The following is a 19089-nucleotide window of genomic DNA, read 5'->3' as shown; positions in this document are numbered from 1 at the left end:
TCTCCTTATTTATTTTTGGTCTGTTCAGATTTTCTGTTTCTGCATGATTCAGTCTTGAAAGGCCTGGTTTCTAGGAATTGATTCATTTATTCTAGGTTTTTCAATTTATTGACAATAATTGTTCATAGTAAGATCTGATGACTCTTTGTACGTCCATAGTATTAATGTACTAGCTCCTCTTTCATTTCTGATTTACTTATTTGAATCTTCTCTTTTTTTATTAGTCTAGTTAAATTACATAGTCTAGATTAGTCTTTCAATTTTGTGCATCATATTAAAAAAAACCCAACTCTTAGATTCATTGATCTCTTGTATTGTTTTCCTTCTTTGTTTCATTTATTTTTGCTCTGAAACATTAGTTCTTTCCATTTTCTAATTTTGGGCTTAGATTTTTCTTCTTTATCTAGTTCCTTGAATTGTAACAGTAGATTGTTAACTTGAGATACTTATTCTTTCTTGGCATATTTATTGATATAAACTTCATTCTTAGAACTGATTTTGCTCTGTTACTTAAGTTTTCATATATTCTATTTCCATTCTAATTCATCTCAAGATTTCTTTTTACTTCCCCCCCCCCTTTTTTTTTCATCTTGGACCCATTGGTTGTTTTGAAGCATGTGATTTAATTTCTACATATTAGGACTTTTCAAAATTCTTCCTTTTGTTGACTTTTAGTTTTATACCATTTTAGTTGAAAAGAACATTTGAGATGATTTCAATCTATCTAAATTTGTTAAGACTTATTTTGTGGTCTAACATATTCTGAAGAATGTTCCATGTATACTTGAAAAGGACATGTATTTTTATTATTTGATGAAATATTCCACATAGGCTATTAGGTCCATTTAGTCTAAAGTTTAGTTCTAGCCCAGTATTTCCTTATTGATCTTCTGTCTGGATGATCATTGCATTCTGAAAATGAAATATTGAAGTCAAGTTTCTCCACACAATTATTACATTGCAATCTGCCTCTCTCTTCACATATATTACTATTTGCTTATATATTTAGGTGCTCTGATATTGGGTGTTTCTATATTTTTAGTTATTATATCTTATTGATGAATTCATCCCACTACTAATGTAGTGACTTTATCTTATTTTAGAGTTTTTGACTTGGTGTACAATTTGTCTGTTATGAGTATAGCCATCTCTGCTCTCTTTTGGTTCCATTTATGTGAAATTTTTGTTATTGTTGTTATTTTACTGTCATTCTCTGTGTATACTCTTAAAGGTGAAGTGAGTCTCTTATAGAAAATTTTAGATCCATTCAGCCATTGTCTTTTCATTAGAAAATGAAATCCATAATATTTCAATATAGCCTTGTCAAAATCCAGAATTCAGTAAATCTCGAAGCTTTGCCTGACTCTGAAATTTATTAACTTGATTTTTTCTCTCTTCAAAATAATTAAACAACATTAATTATGTTGAACATTTTTTTATCTCACAAAAATAGAAGGGTGATCAGTAGAGAAGTAGGGGAGAAGGAGGGAGGAAGAAAGGAAAAGAGGAAGAACTGGGTAATAAAATCGACCACATTATGCTATGTGCATGTGTGAATATACCACAGTGAATCCCATTATATGTATAATTATAATGTACTTATAAAAATATAGACATAAATAAATAGAAGGAAGTCCAAAAGATTAGAAGAAGGGGATCAAGGTGGCACAGGCATGGATGGAAGTGGAAGTATTGAGGAATGAATTAGAACAAATTAAATTATGTGCATATATGAATATGTAACAATGAACCCCACTAATATGTATAATTATAAAGCACCAATGGAAATATTTTTTAAAAAATTTGCAACATTAAATTCATTACAATAAATCAACTTTTCCCTACAGAGTTGTAATATTTAAATACATATAGTCCAATATAACTCATTTTATCTTCTGAAGATACAAATATAGCCTTTTACTTTTCTCAGTGTTTCTAATACTCATTTGTCACTATTAGTATGAAACCCATTATTTTCTTATTCATCTTCCCCTTGTATCTCCAGACATCACTGTTTTTCTGAGGATCATAGACTGATCAAATAATGGTCTTATTTGATTAAGTAAAGTCATCCAGTATACAGAGAAATAGTGGGTCTGATGATTTTAGTGACTTCATTGCTTCTGTTTCTGGCAAACAATTTCACTTTTGAACATGGTCCTGCATCATACATTATATTCTCATCCTTTGCTCTGGCAATACCCTTAATGGCCCCAATCCTGCAAGGCCACACTGGTGACCCAATTTTAGGTTGTAATAAGCTTGAATTCTCAATCACCAGATACATTTTTTTTTCTCTCTATGAGACACTATCATCATAGGCAATTCAGGTGTGAAAGGACCTTGATCACTTTCTGTGAAAGAATCTATCCTCAGGAACTAACCTGCATTTTCCTATCTTGAGCCAGGTTCTCAAATGCAAACTGCCTCTCCTTCAATTAAATTGCCACAGGGGAGTTTCTTGTCTTTCCCTAATAGGTGAAATTCGCCAATCTACTATGGAGCATCTCCCTATCTTAAATCTCTGAGAGAAGGCACATTCTTTTGATCTCAGCACATCCTGTTCTCAGTAGTGCCTTAGGTTCCTATGGCAGTCTGACCTCATCTTCATCCTGCATATTGTAAAGGGATGGGTAGTTTTAGTAAAGTGAGAAAACAATTTTAAAAGGAAGTCCTGTTGCAGTACTTCCTCTAGGTATATTTATTTCCCCCCAAATAGAGAAAAGTTACTTTAAGGAGATTCCTCCATTTCTAGACAAGGTACACTTTAAAATATTTTTCTTTCAATAATATGTCATTAGGCATTAAATTCTTCAGGAAAAATCTAGTTTCTGGGCAATCTGGTTGGCTTCATTGAGCTATACATCATAGTATGTTTTAATGTTTAGTAAGTTTTAGCAATATTTAATTTTTTTTTTGCTTGTGACCAAATCTAATGCAATTTTAATTTTTTTTTAAAATTAGGTGAGTGTATAAAATACACAGTTAATATTCCTATGTATTTAAATGACAATCCAGTTTGCTACAGAGTATTATGTCTGACTGGAGAGATACAATCACCAAAATTATTGTTTGATCCACCATTTATATTTTTTACTCCTGTTCCTTTGGATGTAACAACTGGGATGGATATCAACATTTTACCCCAGAACTATTTCAGGTAAATTCTTAATGTGAATTTATCAGATCTTTATGTGCTATTTTATTTGCATCTGTTATATAAGAGATACATGTAATGTTTCACTTGTTTTTATAGTTGAAAAGAAGTTTTAAAATATTTGTGTTTTCATATTTAAAAACACAAAATAATCCTTTATAGTTATCTATAACACTCATTATATTTTCTTGTAAAAATTTTTAATGTCTCTTTGTGGAATAACAAGCTTGAAGTTCCAGTAAATTAGTTTTATGTTCCTTTGTGACAAATTACTACAAACTTAGTGCCTTAAAAACAAATACCTGAAGGGCTGGGGTTATGGCTTAGTAGCAGAGAACTTACCTCACACATGTGAGGCACTGGGTTTGATCCTCAGCACCACATAAAAATAAATAAACAAAATAAATATATTTAAAAATCCAAACACCTGATATCTCACACAATATGGATTTATTATCTCCCACTATCTGTGAGTTTAGGAGTCCAGGTTGGCTTAGCTGACTCCTCTATTCAGTGTCTCAATCAGCAGAAATCAAGCTGTTGGCCAAAGCATCAGTCTCATCTAGTCTTGCTCTGAGCTATCAGGTTGTTGGCAGAATTAATTTCCTTGTACTTTTAAGACTAGTGTGCCCTTTTTTAACTGGAGACACTCAGCTCTCCAATTTCAACCTAAAGTTCTAGCCATGTGGCCATTACTCACAGCATACTAGCTAACTCATCCAAGGACAAAAGTCTGACATCTATCAGACTTCTCTGTTTCTGACCTGCAAACCTTTTAAGATTGTACCTGATTAAGTCAGCTTTACTAAAAGTCAATCATTAGGAACCTTAATTACACCTGGAAATTTCCTTTGCTATTGCCATATAATATTACCTAATCTCAGAAGTGATATCCTATTGTATTTAAAAGTCACATACCCATTCAAGGGGTACAATTTACACAAAATTTGTACACCAAGGTGAAGGCCTCTTGGGGATTATCTCAGATTTCTGCCTGTCACATTTAGACAGTGTGGTACAATTCAGTCTGTTGGATTTACAAAAAGGTCAAATTTCCAATATAGCTAACACCATAAGTTACAGTCAGCAGAAATAACCAGCATGAGGTTTAGATCCCTAAGCAATCTAGGTATTGGAATTATCTGAAATTCCAATATTCCAATTATTAATTGGTTTGAAAACTAATCCAACAAAGCTTTTAGAAATTTAATAAGTTTTCAGGAAAATATTTTAAGGGCATCTGCTAATACTAAGAGTGTACATAGCTAACAAAACAGTACAGAAACAAACTAATGAACAATACCTCAGTTAACTTTAAAAATGAAAGGGAGAAAAAAGAATAATAAAAACAGCAGGAGAAAATTAAACCAAAAATTGTAGAACATCTCTAAATAGAGAAACTGTAATAAAATGTAAATGAACTACTCTGAGTAAAGGATAATGTTCAAGTATATTAGAAAAATACCCAACTGCTTATTAAAAGAGGTATAGATGAAGCAGAGGGACAAAGAAAAAAAAATAAAGCCAGAATTTCTCACCCTCAGAACTATTGACATTTAAGGAGGATAATTCTTTTTTAATTTTAAGGAACCCTATCCTGTGCATTATAGAATGCTTAGCAACATGTCTAGTCTCTTCTCCATAGCATCTTTCCCGCATTGTGGCAAAAAAAATCTCAACCCATTGCTTTGCGTCCCCAAGGGGAGTAAAACCACCCTTAGTTGAGAAATACTATAGGGAAATGAGGGAAAAATATAAGGTCATAACCAAAATAAATCTGGGAAGCAGTATTAATTTCACATGCAAAGAACTTTAATAAGCACATTTTTAATATAATCAAAGTCACTAATGAATTATAAAAGTTACAGTTCACATAGAAGCAATCAGAATTCTAAAATTGTATGCATAATTAAAATAGTCTAAATAAACCCTGAGTTTAAATAATAGTGAAAGTTAAATAGACCTTAATCATTGTAGGATATTTCAAACCATATCTCAAATATTGATGGGTCTAGAAGCAAAATATTTGAACAAGACACTTAACAAGCTTCATTATTTTACCATGTATAAAGTACTAAACTTTACAACTAGATAGTATACATTTTTCTATGTCAAACATGGACTATTTATAAAAATTGACAGGGTATGATTCTATAGTTATAGGGTAAGCCTCAAAAATTGTAGACTTAACATTTTATAGGCTATGTTCTCTGATACTAAGTATAATAAATTAAAAGCAAATGAAGATAAAGATCCCCCATAAGTAAGGAAATGCTAAAACAAACTTCTATAGGGAGTCAATGAAGAAACCATATTGAATTATACAAATACATAACAATCAAAATGCTACATATCAGTAAAGTATATAATATAAATATTTGTCATTTCAATTTTTGGGATGATTTAAAAAACAAAGCAAAACATATTTAAGTCAAATTCCTTGCTGGTATTTTGAGCTAATTTTTTTTCTTTTTCATTTTAAACAGAAGTTCAACTCTAAATTTCCAGATTCCTTCAGTAAGGCTTCTTGATAATGATGAGATTCACCCTCTTTCTGTGATGTTTCGAAAAGGCAGAATCATCACAGGATCCAACAATGGAATTAATAATGAGCTGTTTTGCCACCTCAGTTTCAAATCATCTAAACCAGTGTCATTTTTCACCAACATTCTTTTCTATGATGATGGAGATAACTGGTAAGATATTTAAATGTAGATACTTTTATACTTAACAGTGAAGAATAATAGTTTTATATTCTATATCATTATAAAATGTTAGAAGGGGGGCAATTTAATATAATGGCTTTGAGCTTAAAGTGTTTTTTTTTTTTTTTTTTTTTTAAGTTCCACATAAACATTTGGTCTCATAAGAAACAGAAGAGTATTGGTTTACTGGCATTTACTCTGGAGTTAGGCTGCCTAGGGTCAAATTCTGGATTTGTTAACCTTACTTCTGGACTACTTAGTGTCCTCTTCTGTAAAATGGGATGGTGATATGGATAACTCTATTGTAAGTAGTAAAATAATGCACGAGGTACGGCAGATAAAGTAACCTCTTGTTTTGATGGTGTTTTTGGTGCTTCGGTTTGATGGATTCTCTTAAAACAGGCTCAGAGATGATGCTGAAGGGTAAGAGTAGAATCATATAGAAATGTTTACTATGGACATATTCTTTTGAGATTAGCACTATCATATGTCATATATAGACTTTCTAAAGAATAAATAAGATATTTCTTTTCTTTCCATCCTGCTCTTTTCTGTGTTTCTGTCTTTTTCTCCCCCACCCTGTACACAAAATTAAAATTCCATGTTTGACAAATAGTAATGATAGTTATTAAGGTCTACTCAATAAGGGCAGGAATATTATTCATTTATTTTTATTGATATATAAATTTACTAGTCAAAAACTCATAAATTGTCTCTATGGTAATAGCATAAATCAAAGGAATATTTATGCATTCATTAAAAAAATGTTACAACTTCTACCAGCAACTCTTTAGATGTCTTATTTAAAAATAAGTTTATTATGTATGGATACACATAAAATACCACAAAACTCAAATATTTTAAATTAATACTTTGTGAAGGACATCAAATAAATACAACACACTGAAATTCAGTAACAAAACAGCTGTTAAAGTGCTGTTAAAGTAAAATTTCAAATTGAAAACATGCATTTCTTGTAAAAATCAAATATTTCATTATTTTCTACAATACTCAAAGCATGTTTATTAAACAAAATACATATTATTTTATAAGTTTATGGATTTATGTAGAGTTTTGTGCCTATTTGTAAAATATCTTTAAGTGCTGGTAGAAATAGTTTTTGAGTGAGCCAAGACATAAATGCAGTGATAAAATATAATTCCTCTCATTGCTGCTATGAAAATCAAGCTCTATGCTAGGTCAACTTATTATTTTTTATTTTTATTTTTTTGTCCTCACAAATTAGCCTTTTTCATCTTGACTTTCCTTCTTTTTCCTTTTTTTTTTTTTTGTGGTGCTGGGAATTGAACCCAGGGCCATGTGTATGCAAGGCAAGCACTCTACCAACTGAGTTATATATTCCCAGCCCTTCTTTTTACTTTTATTAATTAGCAACTGGACATTTTGGATAAATATCGAGACATTTATTCACTTATTCATTCAACAAACATACACTGAATGTCTTTCATGTACCACACACTGTTCAAAGCACTGGAGACTATATCAGGGATCAGATGATCTCTGGTTATGGAGCTTAGAGTCTAGAGAGGGAAACAAATGATAGACAATGAACACATGAAAGCACAATACAATATAAATTTTCTAGTATGTGGTAATTAATAGAATCTATAGGAGAAATAAAAAGAGCACAAGGAAGAAAAAGTTGCAAGGAGGAAGCAAATGGATTGTAATATGGATACGGCCTATGACCTTGATGAGTCCTTGCTTTCCCATATGCTGAAGTATAATACCAGAGAAGCATACCTGGGCAAGTGTAGAGTGGAAAGTAACAGACTTTATTAAAGGATGGCAGAAAAGGGGCGGGGGGGGGGGGGGGGGGGGAGGCCAGGAAGAAGGGGACCTGAAAGGTGGAATCTGGAAGGGGAGGTTTTCTCCCCTTTATATCTGAGGCCTTCTTTTGTCTTCCTGCCTTCCTGTCCTTTATTTTGCTTATCTCCCTCTACCTGGCACTGCTGGGGGATGCTGGTAGGAAGGACAAAAGGTGGAAGACTGGTGGGGCTGTGGGGGAGGGATTTGAGCTGGAAGGCCCTAGGGTGATTTGATTTGCACATCCCAGTTTTGCTGGGAGCTACTTCATTAACAATTAACAATTCTTTGGGATGGGCCCTGGCCTTGGGGACATTAACATTTCAATATCCCAGGTTTTGTTCTGGTTTCCCAGGCTCAGACCAGACTCCATTTTCTTTTCTTTCTTTTTTTTTTTTTTTTAGAAGATATATTTTTCCTTTTTAAAATATTATTATTAGTTGTTCAAAACATTACAAAGCTCTTGACATATCATATTTCATACATTTGATTCAAGTGGGTTATGAACTCCCAATTTTACCCCAAATGCAGATTGCAGAATCACATCGGTTACACATCCACGTTTTTACATAATGCCATATTAGTAACTTTTGTATTCTGCTACCTTTCCTATCCTCTACTATCCCCCCTCCCTTCCCCTCCCATCTTCTCTCTCTACCCTATCTACTGTAATTCATTTCTCTCCTTGTTTATTTTCCCATTCCCCTCTCAACCTCTTATATGTAATTTTGTATAATAATGAGGGTCTCCTTCCATTTCCATGCAATTTCCCTTTTCTCTCCCTTTCCCTCCCACCTCATGTCTCTGTTTAAAGTTAATCTTTTTCTCATGCTCTTCCTCCCTGCTCTGTTCTTAGTTGCCCTCATTATATCAAAGAAGACATTTGGCATTTGTTTTTTAGGGATTGTCTAGCTTCACTTAGCATAATTTGCTCTAGTGCCATCCATTCCCTGCAAATGCCATGATTTTGTCATTTTTTATTGCTGAGTAATACTCCATTGTGTATAAATGCCACATTTTTTTTTTTTATCCATTCATCTATTGAAGGGCATCTAGGTTGGTTCCACAGTCTAGCTATTGTGAATTGTGCTGCTATGAACATCGATGTAGCTGTATCCCTATAATACTCTTTTTTAAGGTCTTTGGGGAATAGTCCGAGAAGGGGAACAGCTGGGTCAAATGGTGGTTCCATTCCCAGCTTTCCCAGGAATCTCCATACTGCTTTCCAAATTGGCCGCACCAATTTGCAGTCCCACCAGCAGTGTACAAGTGTACCCTTTTCCCCACATCCTCGCCAGCACTTATTGTTGTTTGACTTCATAATGGCTTCCATTCTTACTGGAGTGAGATGGTATCTTAGGGTGGTTTTGATTTGCATTTCTCTGACTGCTAGAGATGGTGAACATATTTTCATGTACTTGTTGATTGATTGTATGTCCTCCTCTGAGAAGTGTCTGTTCAGGTCCTTGGCCCATTTGTTGATTGGGTTATTTGTTATCTTATTGTTTAATTTTTTGAGTTCTTTGTATACTCTGGATATTAGGGCTCTATCTGAAGCGTGAGGAGTAAAAATTTGTTCCCAGGAAGTAGGCTCCCTATTTACCTCTCTTATTGTTTCTCTTGCTGAGAAAAAACTTTTTAGTTTTGTAAGTCCCATTTGTTGATTCTTGTTAACTCTTGTGCTATGGGTGTCCTATTAAGGAATTTGGAGCCTGACCCCACAATATGTAGATTATAGCCAATTTTTTCTTGCAGAGTCTCTGTTTTGATATCAAGCTCCTTGATCCATTTTGAGTTAACTTTTGTGCATGGTGAGAGAAAGGGATTCAGATTCATTTTGTTGTGTATGGATTTCCAGTTTTCCCAGCACCATTTGTTGAAGATGCTATCCTTTCTCCATTGCATGCTTTTAGCACCTTTGTCAAATATAAGATAGTTGTAATTTTGTGGATTGGTCTCTGTGTCCTCTATTCTGTACCATTGGTCAGACTCCATTTTCTTTATTAGACTAGATATTAGACCTGATTTACCTAGCTACTAACTACCTATCTTTAATTCTGGCATGAGATCTGAAAAAGGATTTGAAGAAGAAGGTGGGGTTAGGAAGAAAGCTGGGAATATCCTCTCGGGGGGAAGGAATGGTTGGTGATTGATCTTCTGGGTGGTTACATAAAGGCCTGTGTGGTACTAAGTGGAATAAGCAAAGGATGTGGGAGGAATGTAGGAGAAAGGGGTGGAGAGGTAATGAATGCTCCAGCACAGACTATGTAGGGTCTTTCAGGCTTTTACCCTGGATGAAAATGAAGAGCCATTGCATGATTCTGAGCTGGTGACAGCATATAGTAGCTATCACTTTTGAAAGATGATAACATGAGCCAGTTTTTTCCTACCACCCAAATAAACAAAACAAACAACAACAAAGCTTGTATTCCTACTCCTGGTGTATCTTATTCCCTTTATTTATGAAAAAGATTCTTATCAAGTTGATTTTTTCTTACTTTTTTATTTATCCATTTGATCTTTACTGAATGATAAGTATATATCTAGTTTTGTTTCTTTTTTAAAAAAATATATTTTTAGTTATAGATTGACAGTACATTTTTATTTGATTTATTTATTTTTATGTGGTGCTAAGGATTGAACCCAGTGCTTCATGCATGAGAGGCAAGTGCTTTGCCACTGAGCCACAACCCCAGCCCTTATATATCTAGTTTTCTTTTGACACTAAGGTAACAATAAACTCCTGTCCTCAAAGACCTTCATTTGAAATGAAAGAAACAAAAATTGATAAATAATGTCCTAATTTCTCAAAGAAAAGAAATTATTCTAATGAGAAAAAGAGTTTTTGAATCATTTTGTTTTGAATAGCGGGTCTCACTATGTTATCCAGGCTGGTCTCAATCTCCTGGACTCAAGTAGTCCTTCTACCTAAGCCTCCTGAGTAGTTGAGAGGCTACAAACCTGCACCACCATACCCAACTTAATGATAAAGAGGAAGGGATAACTCCATGCATTAAATAGAGGAAGCATACCAGGGGGTGTATTAATTTCAGTAGATGGTTATTGTGAGAACTGAATGAGAACATGCTTATAAAGTGTTTAGAAAAATCTAAACACTTAAGCAATAACTGAGTAATGTTTTTAGAATCAGCATTAATTTTAGAATCAGTATTGTGGTTTTCCAGAATAATCTCAGTAGCTACTATAGATATATGGCCATTCTTCTATTAAGAAAGTAATTGAGTCTATTCTGAGGCAAAATATTATCTTCCTAAGACAAAGAGATTTGCACAGGCAGGGAGGAAGGGGCAAGGGCAGGAATTCATTGTCATGGGGATGAAGATTTCTTTGGATAATCTCCAAATCATTTATATTGCATTTCAGAATTGTTGTTTATTCTTGGCTTTGAAAATATCTCTGTTCTTGGAATCCACACAGAGTTCAGATGACTTTAAGCAGTGCCAGAATGTTGAAATTCCCTATTTTGCATCATGGTTTCCACTTTATGCTGAGATGAAGCATTATATCCGGTAGAAATGTGTCATTATCAGAATGAAGTAGTGCCACTTGTTTTTGCTTAATAAATTCATAGCCTGACTGCCAGTTTAGCTAGACCTTGACAAGAATGAAAGTTAAGTTTTAAATGATTAATTTCATAGGAATCCTAAAAATACCAAAGGAAACTTAATATTTCCCATTATTAACCTCCAACCTAGGGTGTTTTATAGAATCAAGAGTTGATTCCAAATACACATTTCAGGTAACTAAAAGTTTAACCTGAGTTAGAATTCCTCATGGAACAAATAGCAAACACATATTGAGGGTTCATAATTAAAAATGAAGAATGAACTCTGAGGTGTTCTAAGCACCATTTTTTATAGTGTGAATCTTTTTTTTAAGTTTATTTTTTTATTCTAATTAGTTATACATGATAGCAGAATGCATTTTGATTCATTAGATGCAAATGGAGCACAACTTTTCACTTCTCTGGTTTTACACGATATAGAGTCACACCACATGTGCAGTCATACATGTACCTAGGGTAATGATGTTCATCTTATTCCACTATCTTTCCTACCCCCATGCCTTCTCCCACCCCTTTGCCTAATCAGAGTTCGTCTATTCTCCCCATGCCTACCCCCCATTATGGATCAGCATCCACTTATCTGAGAGAACATTAAGCCTTTGTTTTTTGGGGATTGGCTTACTTTGCTTAGCAGAATATTCCCCAACTACATCCATTTACCTGCAAATGCCATAATTTTATTCTCTTTTAATGCTAACTAATATTCCATTGTGTATATGAACCACAGTTTCTTTATCTATTCATCTACTGAAGGGGGAATCTAGTTTGCTTTCACAATTATCAATTGTGAATTGTGCTGCTGTAAATATTGAAGTGGCTGTGATACTGTAGTATGCTGTTTTTAAATCTTTAGTGTAGAGATCAAGGAATGGGATAGCTGAGTCAAATGGTGCTTCCATTCTAAGTATTCTAAGGAATCTCCATACTGCTTTTCAGATTGGTTGTACCAATTTTCAGTCCCATCAGCAATGTGTGAGTGTGTCTTTTCCCCCACATCCTTGCCAACACTTACTCTTGCTGTTGATAACTTCTATTCTGACTGGTGTGAGATGAAATCTTAGAGTAGTTTTGATTTGCATTCCTCTAATTACTAAAGATGGTGAACATGTTTTTATATATTTGTTGATTGATTGTACTTCTTCTTCTGAGGAGTGTCTATTCAGCTCCTTGACCTACTTATTGATTGGGTTGTTTGTTTTTTTGATGTTAAGTTTTTTGAGTTCTTTATATACACTGGAGTTTAGTGTGCTATCTGACGTGTGAGTGTGGCAAAACTTTGCTCTCAAAATGTAGGCTCTCTCTTCACCTCATTGATTGTTTCTTTTGCTGAGAAGCTTTTCAATTTGAATCCATCCCATTTATTGATTCTTGTTTTTATTTTTTGTGCTTTGAGTCTTGTAAGGAAGATGGGGCCTAATTTGACATGATTTATTTGGGCTTACTTTTTCTTCTATTAGGTGTGGGGTCTCTGGTCTAATTCCCAGGTCCTTGATCCACTTTGGGTTGAATTTTTTTTCATGGTGAGGGAGAGGGGTTTAATTTCACTTTGCTGCAAATGGATTTCCAGTTTTCTTCAACCATTTGTTGAGGAGGCTAACAAATACATTGTTCTTCAATGTATGTTTTTGGCACCTTTGTGTAGTATGAGATAACTATGTTTATGTGGGTTTTTCTCTGTGTCTTCTATTATCTATCTTTGGTCTGCAAGTCTATTTTGGTGCCAGTACCATGCAATTTTTGTTACTATAGCTTTGTGGTATAGTTTAAGGTCTGGTATTGTGATTCCTCCTATTTCACTCCTTTGGCTAAGGATTGCTTTGGCTATTTGGGTCTCTTATTTTTCCAAATGAATTTCATGGATAGCAGAAGACATCAGTGAGGATATAAAAAGAATTCTTAGAGGTAAATAAGAACTCTGATACAACATATTAAAATCTCTGGGACACTATGAAGGCAATACTAGGAGAAAAGTTCAATGCATTAAGCTCATTCATTAAAAGAAGAAAAAGTCAACAAATTAACGACCGGACATTACATCTCAAAGCCTAGAAAAAGAAGAATAAACCAACACCAAAATAAGCAGAAGACAGGAAATAACTAAAATTAGGGCTGAAATCAATGAAATAGAAACAAAAGAAACAATTCAAAAAATTGACAAAACAAAAAACTGGTTCTTTGAAAAAATAAATAAATTTGACAAACCCTTAGCTATCCTAATGAAAAGAAGGAGAGAGAAAACTCAAATCACTAAAATTTATGATGAAAAAGGAAATATCATGACAAACACTATTGAAATACAGAAGATAATTGGAAACTATTTTGAAAATTTATATTCCAGTAAAATAGAAAACCTCAAAGACACTACCAAATTTCTAGAGGCATATGATGTACCCAAACTGAACCAGGAGGACATATACAACTTAAACAGATAAATTTCAAGGAAGGAAATAGAAGATGCTATCAAAAGCTTACCAACAAAGAAAAGCCCAGGACTAGATGGAGTCTACAAAACCTACAAAGAAGAATTAATACTAATACTCCCCAAATTATTCCATAAAATAGAAAAGGAGGAAACCCTTTCAAACTCATTGTATGAGATTAATATCACCCTGAGACCAAAACCAGAGACACATCAAAGAAGATCAATATTCCTGATGAACATAGATGCAAAAATTCTCAATAAAATTTTGGCAAATCACATATAAAAACATATTGAAAAAATAGTGCACCATGATCAATTTGGGGTTCATTCCAGGGAATCAAGGTTGGTTAACATACAGAAATCAACATAATCCTTCACACCAGTAGAATTAAAGATAAGAGTCATATGATTGTATCAATTGATGCATATATATCCTTCACACCAGTAGAATTAAAGATAAGAATCATGATTGTATCAATTGATGCATATATTCCTACTCTCTCTAGGTTTTTCTAATGTTTTGAACATGAAAGGGTGCTGTATTTAAATGATAAAATATACCTGAACATTGTAAAAGCTATCTATGCTAAACCAGGGCCAACATCATTCTAAATGGAGAAAATTGGAAGCATTCACTCTAAAAACAGGAACAAGACACAGATGCCCTCTTTAACTACTTCTATCTAACATAATCTTTGAAACTCTAGCCATAGAAATTAGACAAATGAAAGAAATTAAATGGGTACAAATAGGAAAAGAAGAACTCAAAACTATTATTATTTGCCAACAACATGATTTTATCCTTGGAGTTCCAAAAAATTCCACCAGGAAACTTCTAGAATTAATAAATGAATTCAGCAAAGTAGCAAGATATAAAATCAAAACCCATGAATCAAATGCATTTCTATACATCAGTGATGAATCCTCTGAAAGAGAAATTAGGAAAACTACCCCATTCACAGTAGCCTAAAAAATAAAATACTTGGGAATCAATCTAACAGGAGAGGTGAAAGACCTCTACAATGAAAACTACAGAACACTAAAGAAAGAAATTGAAGAAGACCTTAGAAGATGAAAAGATCTCCCATGCTCTTGGATAAGCAGAATCAATATTGTCAAAATGGCCATACTACCCAAACCACTATACAAATTCAATGCAATTCAAATTAAAATCCTAAAGTCATTCCTTATAGAAATAGAAGAAGGAATCTAAGCACCTTTTAATCCCCCCAAATAGTTAACACATATCTGTTATTCTCAAAATTGAATATAAGTTTTCTAGGTTTTAGTACTCCAGTTTAGAATAAATTATTAGAGGAAAGAGAGAAAAAATAAATTGTTTTATGGAAGAGCTAATATGGGTAGCTGAAAATTAAAATTTAAACCAAAGGAAATTAATGTAAATGATATCTATCAAATAAGCACAGGGATATTGTTCAGATATTAGCCATTTTCCTGTTCTAGAGCACTGATTATCAACATTAGCTAGGCATTAGAATCAAATGGGAGGTTTTATTTATTTATTTATGGGAGGGGATCAGGGATTGAACTTAGGGACACTCTATCACTGAGTTCACATCCTCAGGCCTATTTTGTATTTTGTTTAGAAACAGAATCTTATTGAGTTGCTTAGGGCCTCATTAAGTTGCAGAGGCTGGCTTTGAACTCGCAATACTCCTGCCTCAGCCTCCCAAGTCACTGGATTACAAGTGTGTGCCACTGTACCCAGCAAATGGGAGGTTTTAGACTACAGACATCTTCTTATCACTGAGAATCTCTAATATAATTTATTGAAGATGGGCACTGAAAGTTTAAAAGCCCCCCAGGCAATTCTAATGGGAAGCCAAAGTTGAGAACCCTTGATGTAGAACAGAGGTTCTCAAATGTTATTCTGCATGTGACAAACCCCAAGTATTCAATAAAAACGGGTTCTGAATCACACCCCAGAGGTCATGGTTTAGTAAGTCTAGAGTAAAACCTGTAATTGTGCATATCTAACAAGTTTCTATCTGATACTGAGATTGCTAAATTGTGCATATCTAATAAGTTCCTATCTGATACTGAGATTGCTAGAGACTGAGCTTGTTTGAAAGGTAGGGTTATCATGTCCCACTCTATATCTAAGAAATCAGCATCTATACTTCAAAAAGATCCCCCAGATGATTAATATACATGGTAAGGTTTGTGAAGCACACGACCTATAAAAATTGAACATGGGAAATGCCATCAAAAGGGATTAAATAGTGGAACATGGTCAATTTTGTCAGGAAATAGCCTTACCACTAGAAAAATGTGTTGCTTTGGTAGTCTTTAGGTGAGAGAGCCATCTTTCTTTTAGGGATGGTTTTAATTTAGTTTGGTAATACATTATCTAACTTAATCTTCAAAAAAACTATCATAAAATATAATCCCAAATTTATAGCAGATGAAACTGGAACACTACCATGTCATTACCTTTTGCAGCTTTATCCAATGTAAAGTAAGAGAACCTAGATTAGATGTGAAAACTCATTATTTATATTGCACTATTTTGGTTCTGTTTAATCTCTCAAGTTTTTGGATTTTATTATTATACCATGATCAGTTTACTAAGAATATTGAATAAAGTTTTTTTTTAAGATTTGATGAGTCACATGGTATATAATCCCTTAATTGAATAGGAAGAATTTGATGGTTTAGTAAGCTATATATTATGTACTAAATAAGAAGCACATTAAAAATGTACAGTAAGAATAGTACAGGGGTATTTATTTAGTAGATGAAGCTGAACTAAAATCAAGGTTAGTTATAAGTTGACATACAGAGGCATATCTGCATCAGTGGATAGAACCTTGAAACACTTCTTTGTTGAAAAACCAGTCATTGTCTTTACTGTCCACTTCCAAGTCCTCAACTGCCTCAAACACTTCCTCTAGACCTTGGACTTGGTCCTAGTAAGACCTAGTAACTAAAGGTTAATGTCTTGTCATAGCTAGGGTTCTTCAGGATACTGTGCTGTTTTTTTTTTTTGTTTGTTTGTTTGTTTTTGTTTTTGTTTTTGTTTTTTTTACAGCTCCTTCTAGGGTGTAGGATTCATTGAAATTTGAATATTCAGCTTTTAAATATCACCCCCCCCCTTTCCATATAAAACATGATTTTGTATTCAAAGAAAAATAGCTGTATTAGTTTTCATAACATCAAGAATAGTGGTCCTGTATATTTGTGATTGGCTGGTGTTCAGAAGCACTGGTTTCATTAACAGCAAAGTTGTCATTGAAATGTCTGCTCTATGAAATGCTTGGCACACAAACTCCTGAGTAGTGCTAGATTTTAGTTATCCACTCAAAACCAATAAAATTTTGTAATTTTCATTATTATGAATGAGATATGGTATAAGAAAATGCTTCGCCTTCTTAAAAAAGACTAAATGCAATCTAGTTTACTCTTGTAACTTTGCTGGTTCTGGGGAACTGGTTTGTATAGATCTCATGATTTTTGAAGATTACAATAAGGACTTTGCACATCCAGGTCAAATAATGCATTTCTATGGTTTTATAATGATGAAATAATTATACATTATTTATTATCTCATCCTAAATTTATGTCTTAATTACAAATATACTGAAAATTTTAAGAGATATATTTTAAAATATGCATTCTTGGGGCTGGGGTTGTGGCTCAGAGGTAGAATGCTTGCCTAGCATGCACGAGGCACTGGGGTCGATCCTCAGCACCACGTAAATGTAAAATAAAGATATTGTGTCCACTTAAAACTTAAGAATAAATATTTTTTTTAAAAAAATGTGCATTCTGATGTTTAAAACTGAGAATAAACAACCATTAATTTTATTAACAGATAACCATTAAATATATTGATTCTTCCTGTATACAGTAGTACATTACCAGCCTTGTTTTGAATTTATAAACACTTTTGATGCATAATAAAGCTTGTTATGCTTTCTTTCATGAAAATGGTAGGACATTAACTATCACTTAAATGGGAAACTATTTTTAAAAAGCATTCGTTACAATAAAAAATAAATGATAATTAATGAAAGCTAATTCTGATTATTGTTTCACTCAATGCATAATTTTTGGTATTTGTGTAGAATACACCTAGCACCTTTGGGCCCATTTCTAGTTTTTTTAAAGTGCATTAGCATGCCTATTGCAAGTACATTGCTGGTTTTGAATAGATAGGAAACTGCATACATAAAGGATACTATCAGAGATTGAATCAGACACAGAGTTAAATCAGTAAAGTATTAATGCAATCAGATGAGTGGGCAATACCACCCTAGTAACTATAGAATAAAGTAATATCTGTTCTGTATGTGCCTTTTTAGGGTATTTGGATATTTTTAAAGATATGTAGATATACATTTAAACATGTGTTTAAGTTGGTATTTAAAATAAGCAGTGAGTTAGGTACCTCTAATAGACACAATCGCATAACTAGAAGCTATGTAATTTCAATGACAACTTTGCTGTTAATGAAACCAGTGCTTCTGAACACCAGCCAATCACAAATGTACAGAACCACTATTCTTGATGTTATGAAAACTAATATAGCTATTTTCTTTGAGGGATTTTGAGGTACTCAGAACACTTCTTATATATTAGGGAGAGTTTTTTAGGACATATTCATCCTTTGGAGACTCAATTCTTAGCCCAAAACATCTGCTCTTTTACAATGAGCCTTCTAGAATTATAGCAATATTGCTGCTAAAAGGCAGGCAATGCAAAATCTCAAAGAATTTTAATAACCATCTAATTGATTGTAACTGGAGTCAGTGTTAGAATATTGCCTAAAAACACCATTGTGTTTTAGGGGCCTGAGTTAGGCATAATACCATGTATTTGTTCATCTTTCTTGGTTTTATGTGTGAAATAGAATAGGCCCTGAAGGGAGGAAAATAGAATTCATAAGGGACCACACTGTATTCTGATAGCATTCTTTGTTCCTTATTCCTTGGCCTAGTCCTGTGAAAAACTGTAATGGTATGTTCATTCTTTGAAAAAAAATGTAGATCAATGAAAACAAATTACAGGATTGTAGTATAGTCTCCATCATAAAGTAGAATGTTTCGTTTATATCTAACTAAATTGAATAACAGTATATTATCATGAACTATAAACATGAAATGATCATGATTGCAATTTATTCATCATTCACTAGTTACAAAATAGTGGTGTTTAAAATTCACATGTAAATTGCCAAAAGCCCACAAACTTTAAGGTAGCATTTACCATGTCTTGTCAGATTATTAAAATCATAGTACTTTTAACATCAGATGGCAGAATAAAAGGGTTAGTCATAGATGTGGTTTCTCCAGTTTCCTTTTTCTTTCCTCTACCCCCATCCTCTTTGGGTTGGGAGGCCGGGGGGCAGTAAGAGTAGGTTGAAGAGCCT

At 33.4% G+C, this 19089-nt stretch overlaps 1 protein-coding gene across 1 annotated transcript in view; it reads left to right on the top strand.

Annotated features, from left to right (window-relative positions):
• Cfap47 (cilia and flagella associated protein 47) overlaps nt 1–19089 on the top strand; it is a 408435-nt gene that overhangs the window by 95842 nt on the left and 293504 nt on the right. Inside the window, exons 25-26 of the mRNA XM_021725557.3 lie at nt 2965–3160; nt 5644–5853. Of these exons, the coding sequence (XP_021581232.3) occupies nt 2965–3160; nt 5644–5853 (406 nt within the window). The remainder of the gene's footprint in view (nt 1–2964; nt 3161–5643; nt 5854–19089) is intronic.

This window comes from Ictidomys tridecemlineatus, chromosome X, assembly GCF_052094955.1.
Source record: "Ictidomys tridecemlineatus isolate mIctTri1 chromosome X, mIctTri1.hap1, whole genome shotgun sequence".
NCBI lineage: Eukaryota > Metazoa > Chordata > Mammalia > Rodentia > Sciuridae > Ictidomys > Ictidomys tridecemlineatus.
This window is presented reverse-complemented; position numbering and strand designations above follow the sequence as displayed.